We start from the raw sequence: 24,204 nt of genomic DNA, 5'->3' as shown, positions 1-24,204 counted from the left end.
AAAGAATGATTCTAAAACACACCTTTTTTTTTTAAGCTTTTAAGATATGGAAAAATATATCTAAAATTTAAGAATCACAATTTCTGCTAGAGGGAAGGGAGAGAAGGAAAGGGCTTAGCCATGGACGACTTGAAGTGAAAGAACACTGTTGATCCTCATAATCCCTTAAAACTTGATTGCTCTGATCTTGTCTTTGTGCTTCTATCATATGCAAATGTCAGTCTACTTTTTCAACCACAACCATGCGTTTTATTGTATTTTCTTGCACTATACTTTTTTTTGAAAGCTGCACATTTCAGATTTACTAAGCAGTGTACGTGAAGTGTTAAAACTTGACCTATTTGCTAGGATTAGACCTGAAATTCCAGTAACAGTAGCTAAATTGCACAAGTGTTTTCTTTTTATTATTAGATCTTCTGCAACCCATATGACGGTGCTCCAGGCAGAGGGGCTGGTTGTGTGGAGAGGGGGTATGGAAAGGGCTAGGAGTACATCAACAAACATGCCCCTCAGCAATAAAGAGACTACACTCCAGACCAGCGATGTCTGGTTTACATGGGGAAAACAATGTGTTCCCAATTATCAGTTAATTTGATCCTCACCCTGACCAAAACCTTCAAACCCAGCTATTAAAAACAGTTTCCACCCCCTCCCACCATCCCTCCCTCTCCTACTTTCAAGCAAATCCTAAAGGGCAATGCAGAAGTATCACAGACAGGTCCTGTATGTTGAAGGAAAGCAGCATACTGTTATGAAGAGAAAACATACAGGAATATATTAATAAAAAGAGACAAAGCAGTTACATAAAACACTCATTACAGTGTGAGATAACTAGGGAGGAGAAATTGAGCAAGCAAAAGGGATGGGCTGTGAGAGAGCCTAAGGGTCACATTACCTACTTCTACAGGGAAGAAGGCTTTCCAAGTGGGGAAGGACGGACCAAAAGCATGAAAGTATATGATGGGATCTTGTGTTCACCTACCTTGCCGAACGTCTGAGCACTTAGTTTTGTCAAAGTCTGTGTGAAGACTCAGGTGAAGAAAAATCTCAGGAGACTACCTAACGCAGACTAAGTATACGCTACGAAGAGTTTTAAAGAATTAGTGGGATGGGGGAGGGGAAGAGCCCTATTTGGACCTAGTTGATCTGCTAACCCAAACCCTGCAAGCTGCGATGTGCATTCCACAGCGGAGGTCAACCATCACTTTCAGCCAATATGGTAAGTGCAATTTCCGGATGAAATCAGAGGAGGAGAAGAAAGGGGAGGATGGCCACAAGCACGCTCCTGTCCTGAAGCTCAGAGCCGGTCACACGGGGACATCCTGGCAGGAATCTACTCTGCCACCAAGGGGAGTCATGTTTCCAGAGGAAGGAAATGGAGATAGAGCTGTAATGCCAACGTGGGCAGCCCAAGCGCTCCCTCAGCCCCTAGAACTGCTGTGAAAACATGATACGGGAAGAGCTGCCCTTCTGTCATCTCTAATCCAAAGCCTTACAAATAGCATGAAAGGGGGGGAGGAAAAAGGTGGCCATTACAAGAAGCTTTCCAAGGACTTCTGCACCAGCAGTAAGCCTTCTGCAAGGAACATGTCTAAATGCAGGCACTTGTGTTCATGAACCGAAGACAACCAGCTGTAATCAGGCTATTTCCATCCAAGTCATTTCTCTGAGGTACTGTATCCTTTTAAAGGCAACAAAATTCCCTCCCTTTTGACAGGAAGGGCATTCATGCCAATTATTAATAAACTGCTTTCTGCAAAAGAATCTGGGAAAGGAGTGAGGAATACTGTAGAATAGTTTTGGGGTAAAACACTCTCTTTTGAGTTAAATAGCCAGAGGAAGATTTACTGAGTTGGGTATCTTGAGAGTGGGGGTAAGGAAGAAGATGCAGAGAAAGTAATTTTTCAAGTCTGGAAAAAGTTTATTCTTGGTGGTTTTCCTGTGACATGTGTTGCCTCTCACCCAGCCCCACAGACCGCTCCTCCACACAGGCACCTCTCACCTGACCACCACCAGCTTAGTGCAAAGCAGTGACTTCCATCACAAGACCTTAGGGCTTTTATCACTGTTAATCACCACCAGTTCAGTGAGGTTGCACGGTACCACAAACAGCAAGGCATGCCTATTTAGTCCCTAGAACGTTATGGGCTTTAAAACACAAGATCAGCACCCTTGGCTGCCTCCAAGGGTGTAGAGGGCATGTATTTCCACAGGGAGCAGCAGCAGGCCACATGAGAAAGCCCAGGTGCTGCCCATGCAAGTGCATCTCCACAGCTCAGAGAAGGAAAGCATGCATTACTCCATGAGCAAGCCTGCATCAGAGAGGAATGAACACAGTCCTCTGTCTAGGTGAGATATAAGAAGCTTCTGGACAGCTGCAGAAGACAATCCAGAACAAGACACAACTGTGGTAATCTCTGAACAAAAGACAGACCAAATAAATCTGTTCGGTTTCTCATAGTCTGAGTCACTTGTCTCCCTCATCTGAGCAGGATGTGACAACGGTACTTTGTACTTTTGCAGAGCATCTGCAGCTTACATGGCTTTGTGTCTTGGGCCATCTGCTTCCCACCACATCCAATTTCCATTTCTAAGGACTGGGCTATCTGGGCCAGACTGCTATGTCCTCAGCTCCTAATGACACTGTATTTACTGTATCCTTTCTGATTTCTTCCTGCCCCTTCCCTTTCCAGCAGATTCCAAAATCAGGCCTGAAGGGCAGGCATTCTTCACGCAACAAGCCCTGTCTAAAAGGTGAGGCATGATCCCTGATCCTCTGCAGTCTGATAAAGGCCTCTAGGTTTGGCAAATGCAAGTCAATGTGTTTTCAAGCTTTCTGTTGCAGCAGCAAATGCACCCCTGAATTACAGGTATAAACTAGCAATTGCAGCAGAAACAAGTATTAGTTCAAGTAGAAAGCTGGCATTGTCTGTGAGATGGTGTGCTTCATCTCCAGCCACCTGTTCTTAAGGCAGATCTGGCATCAGAGAGTGAACTACAGCACACTGATAGAAGTGTTGATACACCTTATGGATAGAGCTGATGTGAAATCACTGGAGGCTCACTCACCCTTCACCCCACAGATTTCTGGGTCCCACCCTAGCTTGTGTTTAAATACTGAGCACCACCAGTGACTCACTAGATCACTCGTGGGTGAGGCAGGAACAGGATCCCAGTGACAGCCCTGCATGGTGTCTGTCCATCCAGAAAGCACAAGACTACATGGCAATTCAGCATACTCTTCCAATGGCAAGAGTCTCCCACCAGCTGCCAAAGCACACCTTTGGCATACAACCATCCTCATTAACTCTGATGGTTGTTGGATTCAAGTTTAGAGCAGGGAGCATGGTAGGGGAGGAAGCCCAGGCTTACACAGCATCTCATCACACGTCCCTGACTCAACCAAATTACCCTTGCTTGCACAGTTCAGTTGATAAAAATACAAACTCACCTGAACCCTGGTCATTTACATCTGCTAAGCTAAGCAAACTCAATGCATTTAAAGCTGCTAAACTCAGAGCTCGGGGTGTCAGTAGCACCGGCAATGATACCTTGGTGACACCTACGCTGCAGGAAAGCAGTGAAGAGCAGCTGTCAGCTGGGCACTTATGGCAGGCACTCACAATACTCAGGAGCAAAGGCTCTGTTGGACTGACTACCACTAGCAGTCAAACACTTCCAATTGCTAACTTCATGTCTGTAAGTTCCCATTTATCGGCCGAGGGTCTGTAATGAAAACTCGTGGATATTCTGCTAAAATTAGTAATAGTGATAATGTTCTGGTGCACTGCACTTTCTTCTTAGACTACTTCAGATCATTAGGCTGGAAATCCTGCAAAACTGTGCATATTGCCTAAGATTATACGCATCAGGAAAACCAAATCATAGGAGAGACTCTAACTCAAATAATCCAGTAACTGAAAAGAAAGTGTGCCTCCAAATGTCTGGTAAAAGTGTTACAAATCAATGCAGAGGATGTGTATGATAAAAACATTTGCTCTAATGTGTTCTATTTATTGGCTTCAATAAAAAGGGTTAATAAGCAAACATGGGTTTTCATAATACTTTACAACAGTTGTTTATGCATTTATATACCAGCAGATGGAAAACACATTTATTAAACATTCAGTCTTTTGAGTCACGCTGATGTTAGTATCTCAACATTAATTCAGGCAACAGCCTCTTGTAATGGCCTCATTCTCTGACTAACTGGTGCATAGTTATAACTTCACTTAGGAGTCAAGAAAACTGCTCAGACACAAAGAAGATCTAACCACAGGTCCATGGGGTGCTGCAGAGTAACTGTGCATATATAAAATAACCTGAGGGACACCAGGCTGCTGCAGGGGAACCAGCACTCCAACAGGGTTTGTACCTGCCATCAAACCCCCCATGGTCCTGCAGCCCCTGGTGCGCTCTCCAGAGTGGAGGTGGATGCCTGTGTCTGCTGGGGTTGACATCTCCCTGACCCGGGAGGCTGGAAGGGAAAGGAGTAAACGGAGCAAAGACACTTGATGCTCGCACACTGGCTATTACAGCAGCAGTTCCTTGCTTTACAGGTGCAAAGACACCAACAGTGAAAATGACGGTGAGTTGCTACGATGCCACTGCTTTAAGAACCGTGTGGGAATCTGAAGATGGAGGTAAAGCATATAGCCGAGTTAAACATGCATGGTAATAGTTCAAATGAATCCATGGAAGTTGTAATGCTCCTGTAAGTAGAAGCATGTTAAAAGTGGGATGGGAAGGCATGAAAACACAAATCCTTAAACAAGAGCAAGGGCAAGGTACAGACAAAAGGGAGAAAAGATAAAGGATCAGGGAAATCTCAGACTCCGTGTACAGAAAACAACATGCATTTGCTTTACAGCAAAGTAAAGAAAGTGTTTGTGCATCAGCCTTGATATACTGACCCCTGCAGCCTGTCCTACTCAGGAAAACTTGAAAAGCTTTTATTCTGTTAAAACACTTTATGTCCCATTAAAAAGGTGACGGGCAATTCTGGCAAGTCTCTGGATATAGAGTATGAGGTGCTTAGGAAAGTCAAATAAAACAAGTTTTTATGATGGTTAGAAACAAATACAGGTTTTAATCCATTATCAGTCTCCTATGTTTGTTTTGCTGCTTCCTTGTTTTCTACATCAGAACAAATGGAATTGGACCTGAATTTCACACCATTCAGTGCCTTTCAGAACACGTGTTTTGAAAAGAAAGTTTCAGCAAATCAGGTATTAGTGAAAGGAATGAAAATCCAACCAGAGGTATTTCCAAACTGCCTGGTAAGTTTTAGGGTGGTGTACACTGTGCTTTTTGTAGCTGACTGGAGGACCTTTCTACAGTTACCACTACAGAAATATTTGCAGAGCCTCATTAAATAGATGATTTATGCATCAGTCCTAGCAAGCACAGAAGCTAATAATTGCTGGAAGTTTCACCCAGCAGTTAATGGAGACACTAATACTATTTCAAGAAACAATCACCTCTTTTTTTTTTTGTACTGTGCAAAGATAAATTAATTTGTATCATGCACCAAACCAACTCCAGCCTCCCAACAGCTCCCCACAGACACAGGGTATTTCCTAGCTCCTGCTGCAGCTCCTTGGATGAGTACACAACACAACACGCTCTGGACTTCCACTGCACTCCTTAACCCTCCTGAGCTTACCAGACTGAGCAGTAAGCTCACATGCCACCACGGCAGGCTCGAAACGGCAAACAGTTATGACTACCCAGCACCCAAATGATAAAATAAAACAAATCTGTCTGGAAGCACCAATTTATCTATCACTACTGTTACAGAGACTTCAGGTATTTTCTGAGCAGATAGCACAACCTTGATAGAGCCTCGTCCAAAACCAGTACCAGGTCTCTAAACCAACTTCCAAAACGTATAAAGGTGAACAAATAAGCTTGCAGCTTGCAGAAACAGTTCACTACGAGACCTCTGTGCAACAAAACGGAGAACAGAGTGATAAAACTTTAAGTCAGCAGCAAACAAAACTACTGACAAACAGTACTGAAGTCTAAATCAGTCTCTCTTATTTATTCTCCACGTTTAAAGTTCATACCTTTACTGAGATATGCAGGAGGCAGAAAAATTTATGATAGGTGCTTTCATGATAAAGTCATCACTTGCTTTGTAGCTTATCTCACATACACAGTCACTGAAAATATTTACAGCAAATGTACTTCCCATAAACATCCTTTTAAAAAAAAAAATCTCTATACAAATGCAAAATAGCCCAATCCTTTCCTGGAAACAAGTTCCAAATCGAAGCATTCCTCTACAGATTTTATCTGCAGCAGCAATAGTCTATATAGGTTTGTATACTGAGAAAATTTACCAAAATGGCACATTGGCATAATCATTTAACAGTGCAAGTACTCACATTCTCAAGTTAACCAAAGCAAACCACTGCTCCTTAGTCACCTCATACTTGAATGCAGCTGAACATGTGGTCAAACTTGCCAAAATATTCAAGTAACATAAACGCAGCTTAGCAGTCTGTAACAAGTCTTTCTAGTTCTTTTTCCTGGTGCTGATTGATTCAGAGGGTGCAGAAAACACCACCCCTGAAGTTTGTCTTTCCACTCTTAGAGCTCCATGCAATTAAGAAACTTGCTTCAATACCTCCAACGCCCAAATCAGTTCCTGCTCATCCAAAGGCATTCTCTCCCAGGCAGCACGGCAGTATAACAAATCACACGTATTTGCAGCCCAATACTCTGTCCATTATGAACTGCTGAGGATTTGGAGACACAGGCATACATGCATGTTAGAACGCCAGCCTCAAGGGTTTGCAAAGCCAACAAGTCCCGACAGTCTCTGCAAAATGTTGTCCAATTTAGTTTTGAATTAAATACTTGCAATTCATTGTAGCATCTTTCTACCAATAAGGGAACAAACAGCTTCTACCTGGCAAGAAGTCTTGGTTGCATAACAATCCTGAAACTAAAACTTCACCTTGCATTAATTAATGCACCCCCAGTACAAGCTTCTTCTAGACTTACATGTCAGCCTACAAACTTTTTCAATAGACAATTCTACTGCAGGGGGGAAAATAATTAGTAAACCAATCTGTAACACTTCATGAACAATTTTTCTTTTCTTGTAAGCAGAGGGAATTGTTCTGCATGACTTGAGTTAAAAGTGTATTACAAAAAAAAGTCAAGTTACGTTGGGGAGTTTAGGCAGTAAACAGCTAAAGTTAAGTGACACACCAGAAGTTCTGAAGTCCACCTTCTCAAAAGGATTACAAAAAGATATCATTTCTTTTTTAGAGAATATACTTCTAATTATATAAAAAGGCGGGGGAGGGGAGAAAATACCATTTTTCAGCAGTCTTGGGATTTAACAACATTGGTAAACTCAACCTTAAATCATCAACAGATAATAGTAACTCTAATATCTTCATGTAACTTCCACTAGCCTTTAAAAAAACCCCTTTTTTTTCATAAATTGTAGATAATGACACTTCATATTTCTAATTTCCTGCACACAAAATGCTTTAATCCCTTGCACCAATTAGCACAATTCTACAGTGAGCACAGTAATTTAGGATTTGTTTCCAAACCAGAACATACTTTCAAAGGAGGTTAGTGCTAAAATCCACCAGATAAGCAGTTCTTAGTATGTGTATATCATGATCAAGTGAACAGCATTTTAATATGCATGCATGAGCCTTAGAGGAAAAAAAAAGCTGAAATTTGAGTTTACATGGACAACAAAAAAGATACTTAATGTTCCTTCCCAGGATATTCAAAGTGCTCTCAGCCACCCCAGCCTTCATTGATAAATGCATTTCCCATCATACCTACATTAGGAGGTCTCAAAAGAGCACCCACAAACTCCTGCCATGCACTTGAAGTTTTCCATATAAACCTATTGTAGCAGCCTCAGCTTTAGTGGGCTAAAGCTATGTTTGTGTAGTGATTAGGAGAACAGGAAAACATTGACATGACCGCAGGAGGAACGCTGCTGCTGTGCTGTTATCAATCATTCTGCAATCTCTGTCCCCTCCTGACCAGTCAGTCCTCCTCAGCAACCTTTGAACATGCCGAGCGATCTATTTCAAAGAGTATCACCCAGCCAAACCAGACCAGACATATAGGGGGGATTCTTAAAATAACAAAGAAGTGAAATGAACTGAACACCTCCTCTTGATGTTGCTTGAGAAATGCTTTTATGTTTTGCTGAGAAGCAAGAAACAAAATCAGCCTGACCAGTAAGGGTGACCAGGAAGGACTGGGGATTCGATATGTAAGAGGTGGTTAATCTCACAAGTTAATTACAGACACAGGACAACAACCACATGACTTTTTGCAGCAAACCCCTAGGCCTCTGAGTCTGGTGTAAGCCAGCGTAGGTCCTTGAAAGCAGAGTGTGCTCTATGCTGAAGGGCTGAGTGTCAGCCCTTACATTTTTGCAAACAACTTTCTACACTTTAAATATTTAAAAGATTATCAGGGTGGTGGGGTGGTGTAAGTGGTGATGTGGTGGTGTCATGGCAGGGGTGGGGTGGAAACAGACAGGCTCGATCTACTGGGAAGTGAGTTTTCATTATTTAAACTGCTGCGCTTCCCTTTTCTGCTACTTTCATGATTTAAGAAAAAAGGGTCTTTTAAAAATTAATAATTGAAAGGAGGAAAAGCATTCCCAATTAGTTACCTGTAGCACTGCCGTTAGTATTTGCTGGGTAGGCCATGTTTGCTCAGACATCCAGAGCTAGGCTGTTAGGTTTCATGCAAATGCCATGCATCAAGTCCAACCAGACATGCAACCTGGAACAGACAAGAAGGAGGCAGTTAAAAACATACAGTTTTAAGAAGTTAGGTACATTAAGCAGTAGGCATTTCTGAGTGTTTAAAGTCTCATCTTCACTGCAATCTTCACCACAGCAGTAACTTATATTCCTCTTAACCAGCATCCTAGCTGTCACAAAACCCACAGCGTCCTGGCATCTGAAGTTGAATCAGTGGTGCTCTGACAACGTCCCAAGAAGGTCCACTGCTCCAGATGTGTTCTCAGTGAGGATGTAACCTGATGAATTTGCAATTGGCCTTGTTTTTTCTGGCCTGCCCTCAGCTTTTTTGCAGTTTGCTCCTAGCCTCCCTTGTACTACAGCAGCCTTCTCACATTTGCTGGTATGTATGTAAAGTTTTAGTCTACCCAACGGTTTACATAGGCAGGGTTAGAGGATTTTTAGGTGAAGAGCACCTACAGAAGAGCTGTACCAGCAAGTGGGGGACCAGCTGCCATTTCCAAGCTCAGATGTCCCCAGGGGAAGTGGGGGCAGAAGGACCCCACTGAGGACGCAGCCAAAGCAAGCACATGCATCCTCACTGTCTGACAAACCTGGCAGCCAATGGCTGCTGTGTGGAAGCCTGCGGAGTAGGGGGGACCAGAGCTGACACATACCCTGGCTGGGACAGTGCATGGCTGACTGCGTGGTCAGCATGCAGGTCCCAGTGGTGACAGGTTTCCTGGGTGTGAGGTTTTCTTTCAACCCACATGTGGCAGATTCAGCTGAGAAGCAGTGCTTGCCTGAAGCTCAGGCTGCGGGTACAGAAAAAGGGCGCTGTCGCCCTGGGCGGATGGCTGCCAACCAGAAGCCAAGTTGAGAGACAGAAGCAAAACCAGCAGCAGTTTTGTGGCTAGTTGTCTGCTGGCTGGCTCTGCAAAGCCAGCCTTGCTGGCTCTGCAGTCGGGCTCCTGCTCCTCCTTCCCTGCCCACCAGGAGGGCAGCCTGATCACAGCCCTCATCCTCAGCACAGTAGATTTGACTTGTCCGGGGCTGCAGAGACACCTCCTCTTGGTTCTGCTTCAAGTCTTCAGCAATCCAAACAGCATTTCATTTTGTTGACTCAGATAGGTGGAGCTTAGGTGTATGAAGAACACCCTGCTTCGCTGAGTCCAGTCTGACTTAGGCTGACAGCTCCTCAACAAACCAGTCACATTTTTTCAATTATATTTGATTTGGCCTTGACAGTGTGTGCGTGGAAATATTTCAAAGCTAAGCAGATTAGCAAAAGAAAAGAAAATTCAGAAATTAATTAGTGCAACCACCATGTGAATTGGAGTCAAAGGTATATGGACTGACAGAGAAGCTGGCTGTCTCTTAAAACTGACGGAGCTCCATTACACAGACTAATATAGCTTAGCTTTTCCCTTCAAGGAACACAAGCACAAATCACTTCATTTTTAGTACAATCCTGACATCAATTTTCCAAGAATGCAGAAAGGCCTTCATTGCAACTCCTCCTCCCCAAGGTCTGCCACATACTTTTAAATTTACAGTCTCTTGTTCAATGGAGGACAGGACATGAAGCTGTCATAAAGACTGTACAAGCAAAAGGCTACAGACAACAAAATACAGCATGCATCCAACACAGACCATGAGGCAGAGAGGGCCATCACAAGATTCCAGGCATAACAATAATTATCAGGTTTCTGAAACAATGAAGCATAGTGAGAAAAAAACACAGTGAGAAAAAACAGCATGTTGGCTGGCTGAATTTGCAGCCAGTACTGAAGTTTGAAATCTGTGAGCTTTTAAGAAAATATTAACTACTTCCTTTCAAAGGGAGAAATTTTAAAGCATCACTCCTATCTCTGCAATTGCCATCAGGATATAAAGTTATGCTTGAAGTTCAAGAAAAGCAATTTTTACTGAGTCTCAATGAATGCTTACAGATATCATCTGTCTCCACGTTAAGTTTCTCAGGACAGCCACTGTCTCAGGGCAGGTTGCACTTAGCTGGACATCAGACTCTATCAGCAGTGCACCTAAGAGTAAACAGGGCTGAATTAATTCACCCACTTCTAATTTGTTCAGCACAGCTCTGTGCTTCTCACTAGCACTGCAAGAGGCATGCTTCCCTGCTTTCACTATATATGTTTATTGTACACTGCTGCAGCAGAAGTCTTGCACCACTGTAAACCTAACCAACAAAGCACAGTAAAATACACATGCTGTCTAATGTAGCTGTTGCTTTATCAGGCAACTCATGTTCTGCCAATCTGCATCTTCCTATCCCACTAGAAGCAAAGAAGGCTCAAGGGATGCTGCTCAGATTTGCACCCATCTGGCCAAAGTCCACCAGGGTCCTGTCTCTGTGCTTCTGCAGGGCTGGATTCTTAGCTAGCTCCCTTAGCTCTTTTGGCTCACACCACCCACTGCACTGCCACTAATGCTTGTACAAGGGCAGACATGAGAGCATGCACTGGGCAGACAGGTGAGAGGGCACCCTCTGGGAGACCCACCTCTTTTAGGTGCAGTGCAGTCCCAAATGAGAGTGGGTCAACCACAAAAGTGAGCCCCAACTTAAAATCCATGCTGCAGCATGCCTGGAAACTCATCGTGGGTTTAAAAGTAAAATCTCTTAATCTTCGTCCTATCAGTTTCAAAAACACTAGTCACCATCACAGGCATGCACGAGGAGAGCTTCCTAACAGCAAGAAGCAAATGTAACTGAGGTTAGAATTGGCATAAAATTAATAAAGACAGTTCTGAAAGCCAAAACAGGGCCTCAGGTCTACGTTTTGTTGTGGCTTAAAGAGACGTAATTGACCTGGTACAAACTACCTTCTGGGTAAGCTTCTATTGGTTTCAAAGCTGTGCAGGCTTAAGTACCTCCATTAAGAAACAAACTCACCTTTAGTTAAAACAATGATGTTTCTGAGTTTAAATGAGGATTAATACAATAATCTAGGAAGCAAATTCTTTTCAACAGGTAGGAGAAAAGGAAAAAAAAAGAGAAGAACATAGGGTCTAATAATTTGCTACTTAAGTAGAATTGGTTCTCTTTTTTTTTTTTTTAGATGAAATGTAACTGCAGCTGACAACCTGCCTATTAAACAGCTGTTAAAGTCTGGAAAAAATATGATCTAGCTCAGCAAACTTATGGAGGAAGGGAATTCATATTGCTTTGAGCCACAACAATACATAGGGAACTGAATTTCTGAAATTGCACTGACACATACATGGACCATTTTTAGAAAGGTATCACATGTGATTCCCCAGTAACACACACCCCAATAGCTGCACTTTGACAGAAGTCTCTCATGTGGTCAAGGCACAGGACAACACCAGAGGCCAGCTAGAATACACAGTGGAAGAGAACTTAGCCTGCTCTACAGCAAAGCATGTTCTCCAGTGCAGACATCTTACAAAAGAAAATTAGTAGAGGAGCTTATATATTCCATTCCCAACTCTTCAACTTTCTGCCCATGTGTTTTTACATGCTCACCCCCTGCCTGCCTGTGAATACTGTGATTTACAGACCCTAGGGCAGATGCAAAACAAGCAGAGACTAGCTATATGAAATGTTATTGCTCAATGAAGCAGTTGTTTAAAGTGTTTTGAATTAGATATTCAAACTCTCTCTGCCCTGAGGTTCAATAGCAGAAACCTTAAACACGCACAATCCTCAGTTTCTGCAAACTGTCACGACATCCCAACTTTTACAGGCTTTTCCAGAATGATGATTCTGTAGGCAGAACATAAAGCCTATATCCTATCCTAATCACAAGGGACAAGAACCATGCTCCTGCTTTGTACTGCATCTTGTCAGGTCACCTACACCTATGCTAGTATTTCTGCACCAGAAATACCTAAGTATATGTACATCAGTGCTGGCACCCACACAGCAGAGCTGTAGATTCAAGAGGCACAGACCTTGCAGAAAATCCAGGCTCCCACTTCAGTGTGATGTTTGCAAGAGAGGCTTAAGACAGAACAGTTAAGGTTTGATCTAAGAGCGGCTGTAGAATGGCATGTTGGCAACACAGTCATTAGAAGAGAAATATAACTCAGCTCTTAACCCAGAAAAGCTATCATGAAAGTCCTCTTGTCCAGGGGCTGCAGTCACGTGTGGGAAATGGTGATGCATGCACACCTGTTTGTGTGATTCCAGAACACAGGCCTTAGCTTTCCAAGCAATGGGCCTTTAGGCTAAATAGATACACATACAACTTTTCTTTTTTCTCATGGCACGCACAGACTGTTAAGAGCAAATGGTCACTTCAGCCACTCAACACAAGCTCTGGATCTGTAGATATTTTGAACCACTCACAGAGTCAGCATGGCTGAGACACTAAAGTGCTGTTACTTAAGATGTCGACTAGAAGTGGGAGCATTGTGGGGCAGAGCTGTGCAGGATTCAAAGATACTGGCTCCCAATTGTTCGGATGGATGCAGTCAGGGGATGGTCCCAGGAGGGAAACCAGCTCTGCAATCTTGTCCAGCAAGTGCAAAGTGGTGATTAAATAGGCCTGGGATAGAGGGGTTTGACAGAGCAAGTCGACCCACGAGATGCAACACTTGAGGAAGAACTGGTACTGCTCCATTCCTGTTATACATCGGTGCAAGAGGACTTCTGGCTGACACTCCCCTCTCACATGTGGGTTGTCCCAGCAGTAGAACTTGCCCAGTTTCATTCTGCAAGATACTGATAACATTTGCAAACAAGAACCAAGATACATGCAAAACCCATCTAAACACACGGTAATTTCTTTAGCTGCAAGAAGAAACTGGCACTTGGAAATCCCTCGCCCTGCTCAGCCAGAGGGGCAAGCACTTTCCAAACTTGTGCAGCTCTACAGGAAACAGGAATGTCTGCAACCTAATTCGTATCCTCAACCAAATATGCCAGGTGCTATTTAAATGAAGCAAGGGCTGAAGCCAGCAACAGCAAAAGAGAAAGTATGTGGGGAGTTGCTCTGTGGTTGGTATCTACCCTGGGAGAATGACTGTGTATCTCACTGATATTTTCTTTTCAATTTTATCCCTGCTGTGGTTGTGTTCTTCTTATCCCTATGTTTATCAAAACAGGTGGCCAATAAACTGAGAGGCAAAGTTTGTAAGGGAGAATTTTTTTTTAAATAATTAAAGTTAAAACCCAAGTAAGAGTGAGGATTTTTTCAGGTCAGACACAGAGCAGTTAACTTTGAGAGAAGGCTAAACTGTGAACAATTTTAAATTTCACTTAATTATTTAATCATGTAATAATTCACCCATTGACATACTTTCTAGAGCAAATGTCTTTTTAATGTTGCATCCAAATCACAAACAAAACTACGCAAGTTCAGTTGCTGCTTAAGTGTCACTAACTGAACAAAATAAATCACTAGCAAAGGCTGATTTCATAGGGCACCCTAAAAGTAAAAGTTCCCTGGGATCAGTGTTTCCTGCAGCCTCTCTCAGGCATCAGTCTGTTGTGATTCAGCCTCCTCCATCAACAGAAATGATCCAGAGATGATTCTTACTATATGCAAGATGACAGGCAATTTATTTTGGACTATATTTAAGCAGGCAACTGAAAAAAGCCTCCTCTCACTATGGTATGTTTTTTCTGCAGGATCTGCAGTATGATGGGAGCAAAAGAAGCCTTGTAAATCCTTTCAACAGGCAAGTTAATTAACAAGATATGGCTATGGTCAGCATGAATTTACCTGCCCGCCTTCCTCACTCTCTCCACTTATGGCATTGGCCTGTAAAAGGTCTCTCTTTACAGCAGAGCTCCAGGCAAAAGCTTAGCTAAGCTCTGTTAAGAAGAGAGTGATGGCTCAGAAACTCCAGGACCTGAGTCAGCAAGCTGAAGAAAAGAACAGAATGCTCCCAGTCAGGGCACGCGCTTCCCTTCTGCCACAAAACCAAAAAAAAAAAATATCAGACATGACTTTGAGCTTCGTTGCTTTTCAACCTAACTCCCAACAATGGCATTGCCAGGCTCTAATTCTCAAGTTATGTTGGAATTAACCATTAGTGAATTTCATGGGGATGTCCTAAACTGTCTTGCCCCCCATTCTAAGCAGACTTGCATTAAGCTGTCTGCCTGCCTTGTTATTTCTGCAAGCAGAGAATAAATGTACGACCTTCAGTGACATAAGGGTCTGGGGGGGTTTTCTTCTGCATACTTGAAAATGGTTTTCTCCTCATTTGAGCTGAGCTTCTACAAAGCTTCTATTTCACTCTCCCAAGCCATCTACTTACTGCACAGGAGCTTTATTGAGCAGCTTTCGGTACAGAAGATGGCTCAGAAAATGGACATGCATGAAAATCTTTCAAAGGCATTGGATCCTTCTAGCTACCCTAAATAACCTAGCAATTTTTTGAATTTCGCCCAGTATTGCTTTGTCACATTTGTTAGCAATGACAGCTCTACCATCAGCTGTTGGGTTTTAGTTTCCCTTCATATGGAGTTATCCCAAGAGGATCTGGAGGATCCAGAAAAGAAATCAGCTGTTCTGCACAAGCCACTCACTGACTTGCGGGTACCAAGCAACAGCAGAAGGATTTCAAAATACTACCCAGAAGACACAAACGTAACAAGCACCCTGTGAAGCCAGACACAAAGGGTCCATCTAGACTATCTTGTTTTCAACAGTGGCAACAAGAGATACTATTTAAGGACAGTACACGTGCCTGATGGTGAGCCCCTGCTTCTGTGCTCTCCCAGCACCACCAATGATTGGATTGGGAATATCTAAAGGTATATCCTTATTGTGTCATTTTAATATCCACATAAGTTGCATGTGAATTTGACTAGCCCCTTTCTGACCCTGCTGATGTCACCTGCTTCTGCTGCTTCGTGGGGCAGGAAGTCCCAGGCTGTCAATACCCACTGTGTATTTCTTGTTTTAAACTGATGTCCTACAACTTGTAATGAGCGCCACCAAATTCTTGCATTGCAGGCCTTGGTGAACTTCAGTGCAGATTCAGCTTATCCACACCCTTTGTGATTTTATAAACCTCAATCTTGTCTCCCAGCTCATATGGCAACTCCATCCCCAGATCATTTTACTTGCCCTATTTGTACCCTTTCATGTATACTCACCATATGGAAGACCCTCATCATGAGCACCTTACTAAAAAATTGTCTACAAGAATGATCTTACAAAATGGGGTAAAGTATATTCAGTACTTTTCTCAGCGGAACTGAGCTTGACTCTAACAACCAGCTAATACATGGGAAGGAAAACATCAGTTTTAGTAATTTTTGTCATGCCAGTGAAGAGTTAAAACAAAACAGAACTTAACCTGCAGTACAAGTAGCTTTCTGTAGTATAGGCCAGAGATTGGACACAGCCCTCCCAAGTATCCAAACACACATCAGGTCAGCCTAATGGAGTTCAGGTAACCATACCTGTTCTCCAAGATCCAGCAGACTCACTGTCAGCCAAGCCCTTGTGATTTTCTATCAGGATCAGTGTTCACTGGTAAAAGGAAGTCTTTGTATGGATTCTGTACCTCATATGTGGCATGCTTTTGTCACTCCTGATAAAGAGGACACCCTGTCTATACAAAACTGGGCTAAAACCTTCTTGCTTTGTCCAGTGGGCTGACTCGGTGGCCCATGTCTAATGTTTAAGAGCATGATCTTTGCTCACATGCTGTGAGATTGAACACGGACAGGAATGATGGCACCCATCACACAGTGCTGCAAGGCCCCCCACACCCTGCAAACATTCTCTCACCCATCTCTTCTGGAAATAATTCCTGACAACATCATTGTCATCACGTTACACACAGAAGCAAAAAAAAAAAACCACCACCAAAAACCCCTTCAGAAGTGTTATAACTCAGAAACCAATTTTTTTATATTAGAGAAAAAAAACCCCAAAACTAGAAAAAGAAACACAATCCAGGGTAGTAAAAAACAACTTTTTTTTTTATACCTGAAATTCCTAATGGGTGATGTAGAAGACACTCCCTTTGGTTTATGCCAGTGAATAATGAGTCACATGAAAGTACATGAATTCAGGCCAGTATGATATTGCTGTGGGTTGTAATGCTTGCTGTGACAGGGAGCCCAAAGGATACAACTGGGCTATCCACATTTTTCTTGTGGAGAAGCAGGAGGGCTGAGACTTCCATGGCTTGAAGTAGTTCAGCCTGATCACTCTTCAAGAGGGAAATGAAACAATATGTGGGCTGAGCAGTTCATCTGTTGTGACAAAGATCCGAATCCAGCACCAATAACAAATGAAAAGGCTTCCAAAACAAGTTAGGAGAGGAATGAATGCATATTGGGGATGATGCATGCATGCCAGCTGCAGTATACCTGTAGCCTCCCAGGGCTGACAACCCTGGAGCTACTGTGCCTGGCACAAGAAGCAGTTCCACCTTCTCCTCTACAGCATGTACACGAATTACCCATCACATCTGTTCACTCAGTGGCACAGGATGAAACACAGCATCATTTTCACTCTCTTGGCTTTAAACATTAAAAGTTGAATAACAGCTGTAAAAAATGCATCTGCAGATCCCAATACTTTAAAAAGAATTTGCTTATTTAAAGTTAAATTTAAAGGTAGATAAACTTGAAGGTTGAGATGAATAAACCAATCAAGGATGTTTATAAACAGCTCATGAAATGCACTACAATCTCATTTAGACTTTGCATCTAAGACAAGCTGCAAGGATTCTAAGGCATAAACTCTGGTAAACAGACAAATTTAACTCTTCTACAAAGTGCCCAAGTATTTAGTTTTTGGTGACATTCCATGCGCTGCACGGTAGCACAAGCATGAAATGTATTTAGAGGTAGACAGCCAAATTTCAGTTTGTCTCTTCTGATTTTAGGTCTGAGATGCTATACATAGTCAGAGCAACCACAAATCTGCTGTGACAAAAGGGTGGCATGCACTGCAACCATAATGCTGTGGGACAGCTGGTAAATTCAAAGACTTCTGTCTAGCAGCATTTGCCCATTTAACTATCCCATGGTGGTCCCAGCTGAAGATGTATCTTTACGTGAAACAGCTCCAGCAGCAGATCAGCTTTGTCCCCATCTAGCCTTAAAATGCTGCTTCCTGTCCCAAAACAAGACCCAAATCCTGGCAGCTCTCTTTCTTTTTTTCCTAATAATAAGGGTACTGTGGACTTCAGCATCAACCAGTCCTTGCCATACAGGAACAGAGAAATTATAGGCTTTTTCCACAGTGAAAATGGAAAACTCTAGGGGCAAGGACATAGTATTACAAGGGCCATCCTCTCACTTTTCCTCTATCACAGTTTACAACAGAGGACTGTAAATTCCTACTCTCCGTGTCACTCTGTACAGCCCACACCACCAACATCCATTACTACTAGGTGCTAGACTGCATCTACAACCTCAGTATTAACATGGGTCCATTTCTGGGCCTTTCAGAAGTTGCTGTGGCCTTTCAGAAATGCAGGGGGACCCCACCCCAAGCAAGTTTTCCATTGCAGAGACCACAAACACACAGCTTCAGCTTGGCTAGGGAATGCACCCGAGACATCCTCCAAGCTGCTTTCCCCTCCCACCCCATCACACAACATCGCTTGGGAACAGCCAGTGCTTATGCACAATTCTTCTTGCCTCCTCCCCTGGCCACAGACCATCTCCCTGAGGCTTTTTGCATTCATCTCAGGAGTGAGCATGTTCCTCTGGTCCCTCCTCCAAAGCCACTGTCTCCACACCACAGCCTGTGGACTGCAAGCCTGCACACTCTGGCAGGAGGGACACAGGTTTTCATGGCAGCAAAAGCCTGCCAGTCACCCCACCACATGCAAAGTTGCCTCTTGTTACTGAGCAAGCAAAGAATCACCAAACCCAACTAACATTTTGACCCAGAGCTGACATGAACCAATTGGAGATCGTCTGGCAGCAGCTGCTGTGGAGCACAGTGGAACCAGGCTAGTTGGGCATCTCCAAACTTCCTTCTGTGGAGAAAGACTTGTCAGCTTTCTGCAAGTGTCATACTGCCCCTGCCTTGCATGCAGCCAAAACCATCTTACTGCATATGGCTTCCTGCAGAGAACTTACCCACCCAAAGGAGGGGACCACAAGTTGGGGCAACACACTTGTCCCTCACAGAGGGCGTTCCTCTCTGCCGGTTAGTCAAACCAACATTAAAACAACCTGTTCCTAATGCTAAGGGACTTTGTCATTTAATCTGAGTAATTTAAGTCAACACAGTTCACATAACTTGTTTTCCTCCTTCTCAGTGAAAGGGTGAGCTAACGCTTGTATTAATTATTCAAAGCATCTTCTCATGCTCATGGCTCTCTTCTTTTTCAAACAGCTGTACAGCGGCAAGTTCTGAGAGTGCTAGTGCACACAGAAGTGTGCTGATCGACTAATTGCACAAGAACTTTTCACCTTAGGGAGCCAGGCGTCACAGCTCAGTGAATTATGTTTCTCACTACAAATTCTAATGTAAAGCCCCACACCTGTTCGCTGGCATGAGGTACACACCTCTCTGCCACATGGTGCCAGGAAACAGAGGTGCTCACAAGCAAGTGGGTGTCCAGCTGTTGGGACATGTACAGTACTACTGCTATGCACAGCATCGAGGCTTGCCACGCTGACATTTTTGCACCAGTCGGTCATATCTCAATAAATTTGGCTTTCATTCAAATTGTCTATCAGCCAAAACTACATCTTGGCGCTGACACGAGCAGACACGCTCTACGAACAAGGGGCCATCTATATCTTACAGCACACGTCAAGCTAGAATCAAATTTGTAATTCCCCAAATGACGTATGGATCTGAAAGTCACCTTCCTATAACCCTGAGACAGTGGATCAAGTCCAACACAAACTGCAAAAAAATGTACTTTTCTATGGAGATCCATAAATATGTTACCTTTAAAATCTTTTTGGTTGATTTATTATTGGATAGGAATACATTCATAAAGAAATAGCAAAATAAGATGTATCTTTGTCAGTCACCATATGAGCACACAGATACAAATAGATGGCAGTGCATCTTTCACCACTAACCAAATTCTGGGAAAAAAGCAATACAAGAACTTAATCTTCTGAAGATCAAGACAGCAGGACTGTCAATGAAACAATGCATCTTCAATGTGATTCATGTGTTTCTTTCCAGAAGGCCCCTCCTAGGCAAGAAACTATGTTGCATGTATAAAACTAAAACTAAATCAGATGTTCTTCATAACAGAAGAATGGCTTTCATATTCACTCCCATTATCTGGAGAGCAAAATAAGCTGCTGCACAATTACCAATGCCCTCCTCAAACCATACCACCAAGGCCCTAGCAGAGGGGCAGTTTCTTTGTTGAGATTATTCCCACCTACATCCTGCTTTCCTAGGAAGCTAAGCCTTATTTTGAGCTCTCCCCAGCCCCAATGCCCGTGAATTTGTGATAAACACCCAGCAACAGTGAACTAACCAATACAGATCTAAAAGCATATCCATCTGTCTTCTTGTAAGAACTGCAAAACAGAAAATACACGACTTATTTATACCCATCCCCCTTTTTCCTCACTTCATGCATAATCAAGAACAGAGCAGCTGAATTTGAACAAGGTCTGTCTCAGATAAAAAGGAAAAGCTTTTAAGATTTAGGTTCTTGTTTTCTGGGTCTGAGCAGAACTTAGAGATCCCTTCTGCAGCCAGTGTAATTTCCCTACAAAGTCTAAAAATACCCCTTTGTAGCAATACAGATAATCCTTTACTGATTTTAAATCTTGAGAAATGTCTTCATAGGAGAAGGATGTTACAGCAGAAGTTCTCTCCCTGGCTTTGTTCTTAGATATGCTGAAGCTCTTTCTTCCCTACCTTACTTATTTGGAGGAACTATTTATTTTCACTATTTCTGTCACCAAGAATGCATGCACCTTACCCAGGGCTAACCAGGCCTAACTTCCACCTGCTCCCATTCCTCAGAGCAACAGGTCCAGTGCCTAAAAGAAGGCAATGGGAACTGTTACACTTCTATACATTTTTACTGAGAGGGAAAAGAACAGACAGCCAAAAATGCTACAAGGCAGCACAGCATGTTAGGATTAGAGACCTTTGCAAATACTCTTCCTCCTTCTTCTTTTAATTTCTTAGTTTTCTAAAGCTATGTAATCACCATATGAGGAAATATTAACTTCTACCATTCGCTCCTCTCCACTGTACTGGAATGACTTTTTTTTTTTCCTTTCTCCTCACAATACAATAGCAAAAACAGGCACAGAGGTTACAATTGAATAACTGCTGACACATTTATTGCTAATTATTAATCCATGTTTTGTCCTTTGTTTCTCCCAGTGTACATCCAGTAGCAAAATGTTGCCAAGAAAATGGACAAAAAAGGCAGCATGCTGATGTTACCCTGCAGTGAAATTTCAAAAGCAGAAAAAGTGTCAGCTAGGAAAAAGTTTCTGCAAGTAAACATTTAATTTTCCATTCCTATTTCTAAATGCCATTGCATATCTTATATATACATACTTACACATAGGGCATATCCCATGTTGTGTCATTAAGCAATACAGTAAGTAAGAAATAAAGAAATTAGACTGCACAGTATTTAGAGATATTCTATATTTCCCTACTCAAAAATGCAGTTCCACTTTCAAGGAGGAAGGTTGCCACCAAGATGGAAGCTCTCTGCCATCATTTAAGCTGGGGAAACACTTTGTTGAGAAAAACATGATCTGATTTTCAAAGACTACAGAAGCACAGAGTACAAAAACTGCTACAGTCTACCTCTACCAGCCCAGAATTACCAGTACAAAATACTAGCTTGTAAACAGGGCGACAACTTTTCCAACACAGTAAAAGGGTATCTGCTTCGCCACAAAAATGTAAGGAGAAGAGAGAAGTATCAGGCAAACAATACTAAGACAAAGGTTGTGGAAGAGAAACCTTAAGAACTGAAATGTTGAACACTGCATGTGAATTCTTTTAAAGCTCTGATTTTAGAGGTAGACTAGATTTATGTATGTAACTGAATATTACAATTCAAGTGGGGTTTTTTTGCTATATATTCATTATTCTACAGCACATTTAGAATTGGAAAAAAGAATACAAAAAAGATGAAAGTTATCCTCATTTATCTGAGGACATGAACAGATTTTGGTGTGCTTCTTACCTGCTGCCACTGAACACTGACTGCTATGAAAATAGGACATTACTGAGAATGAGAAAAGACTAGCTAGGCCACACATCAAAATAAAGTTCTTAAAGGGTGAAAGCCAGCATTAGTTCCCTTCTAAGTATAGCTAAAATTCATCATATGATAGCTCAGGCACTATTTTCATCAGTAACTGTCAAGTAGGGCATGCTTTTTAAGGGCCAATTTTAAGAACAGTAAATGGCACTTAAGTAACAAAACTATGAAAACTTCTTTGGTTTACACTGTCTCCACTCCCAACAACATTAGGAAAGCAGATGGTAAACACGGACAGATCTAAACTGTTGGTCAAGCCTTACTGGGCACCATGCAACTCTCAAATTGACATGCCAAGTCACACCACATTCTTCACTGCCATGTTCATGGCTGATAATGAATAATGGCTGATATCGAATAAAGAACTGGATGGTTGCAAACTTCATCCTTAACTGAAGTCCTGTAGCTGCAGCATAAAACCTCACAACTTTGTATGCATTTCTCTATTTGTTTAACTAAACCCAGCTCTCAGCTAGGTTTAAGAGAACTGTTGTATTTGTCTTTTGGTGCATAAATCACACAGCAACAGTTCCTTTAGAATAATAACTAGGTGGCCATGATTACTGCTGAGATTTGTAATGGATGGCTTTTTTTTTTTAAAAAAAACAATCAAGCAGGAGGGGGCTTAACATGCAGCAGAGTATCACAACAAAGTCACCAGCACTACCTTATCTTACATCTCAGATACCAGAACACATTCTTGAATAAGTATGATGGAAACAGGAAAGGTTAACTTAGCAGTGGAAACTGCGACTACAAAAAGTGGACTGCAGATCTTCAGAGTTATCTGGCACTTCATTTGCCTGACAGAGTTATTGCAGGACTTGCAGAAGCAGCAGAGGACTTTCAAAGCATACTCAGAGAACTGCTGATAATTAGACCACGGGATCCCTGAGCTGCAAGAGATGGGAATATCCCTCTCTGTGATCTAGTCTGCTCCCAGAGGCAGGGAAAGGAGTAGCATAAAAAGCAGTCAAAACAAATTTCTTAGCACCAGTGTTAACAGCAACATTTCTTATTCCATAACTAATGGGATTTTTGTCTCAAGTAGGAGGTGGCCTTTCACACAAGAGCTATGAAGAAGCATCAATATTTTTTTCAAGGTGCCTCCCACCATCATTTCCCCATGAGCTCAGTGACACGGATGAATGCACATCTCTTCATGGCATTTACCTCTCTCTGCTGAGAGCTTGAGGCAGCTGGCCTTGCTGCACGATGGGCACATAATCCCCAACTCCCTTTATATGATGACCTACAGTTGCTCTAGTGGTGCTCACTTACAGCAGTGTATTTTGGAGTTGGACAGTTTTTAGCTCATATTGAAACACACACTGCTGTGCATGTGAATCTGTATCTGTGCATGTGAATGCTGTATCGTTCCCCCTCCTGAAGCATTTTGCATGTGGCTGCTATGCCCCAAAAAGCTACAGACACAAACCCTCCCAAAAGTGCCCATTAGCAAGTATGCAGGAGGGCAAAACCTGAAAAGACATAACATTTCGTGGCAGCAGCATTTTGCTGGGAAAGCAAAATCACTAAAGAAAAAAGGAGCTTTAAGAAATTCCACTCTTGACTTGCAGCAATCAACAGTGGCAGAAGGAAGGAAACTGTTGGGATAACATTTGGTTCTCAGCAGCACACAGGTTGCTGAGGCAAGGTGGGAAGGACCAACAGGAATCACTTCCTATACTCTCTAGACCTGTGAGCCCCTCCTGGACCAGCCACCTCTAGACCAGCCAGCCCCTCCCAGAAGCTGCAAGATTAGTTTGTATTTACATTGCTGCAAAAATAAAATAGCATTCAAAAGCAACAATGAAGATAACACACTTTAAAAAAATTTCATCTTATTAAAAAGTGTTGATAAATACTGCAAGCTAGTGTTGATTTATGATGGAAAGAGACAACTACTGTCTAAAGACATAATTATTTTCTCCCTGTGAACAACTTTCTAGGCCTTAGTTACAGTAAAAATAAATATTGCAGACCAAGTTTTGTAGTTAATTGAAAATTATACGTTAATCAGTTTGCCTGTTTCTGAAAGAAGGAAAAAAGAAAATCAGAAAGACAACAAGCAGCACAAAGATATTTGGACACTCTTCAGAAACATGATTAGTTTCATCCATTCATCCTGCAGAGCGAAATACTGTACAAAACCACGTTCCATGAGCCACTGTGCTCATCTCTGTTACCACTTGCTATGAGAATGACAGATGCTTGAGCTCTTTCCTCTGCAGACCTGAGAAGTGCTGACTCACCAGCTCAGTACTAAATA

At 42.5% G+C, this 24,204-nt stretch overlaps 1 protein-coding gene across 1 annotated transcript in view; it reads right to left on the bottom strand.

Annotated features, from left to right (window-relative positions):
* Positions 1-24,204, bottom strand: part of KANK1 (KN motif and ankyrin repeat domains 1) — a 128,667-nt gene that overhangs the window by 41,683 nt on the left and 62,780 nt on the right. The window contains exon 4 of the mRNA XM_074812984.1: positions 8,669-8,781. Within this exon, the coding sequence (XP_074669085.1) occupies positions 8,669-8,705 (37 nt within the window). The 5' untranslated portion in view covers positions 8,706-8,781. The remainder of the gene's footprint in view (positions 1-8,668; positions 8,782-24,204) is intronic.

Source organism: Strix aluco, chromosome Z (assembly GCF_031877795.1).
Source record: "Strix aluco isolate bStrAlu1 chromosome Z, bStrAlu1.hap1, whole genome shotgun sequence".
In the NCBI taxonomy this organism is placed as follows: Eukaryota; Metazoa; Chordata; class Aves; order Strigiformes; family Strigidae; genus Strix; species Strix aluco.
The sequence above is the reverse complement of the archived record's forward strand: the minus strand, read 5'-3'. Positions and strand labels throughout refer to the sequence as shown.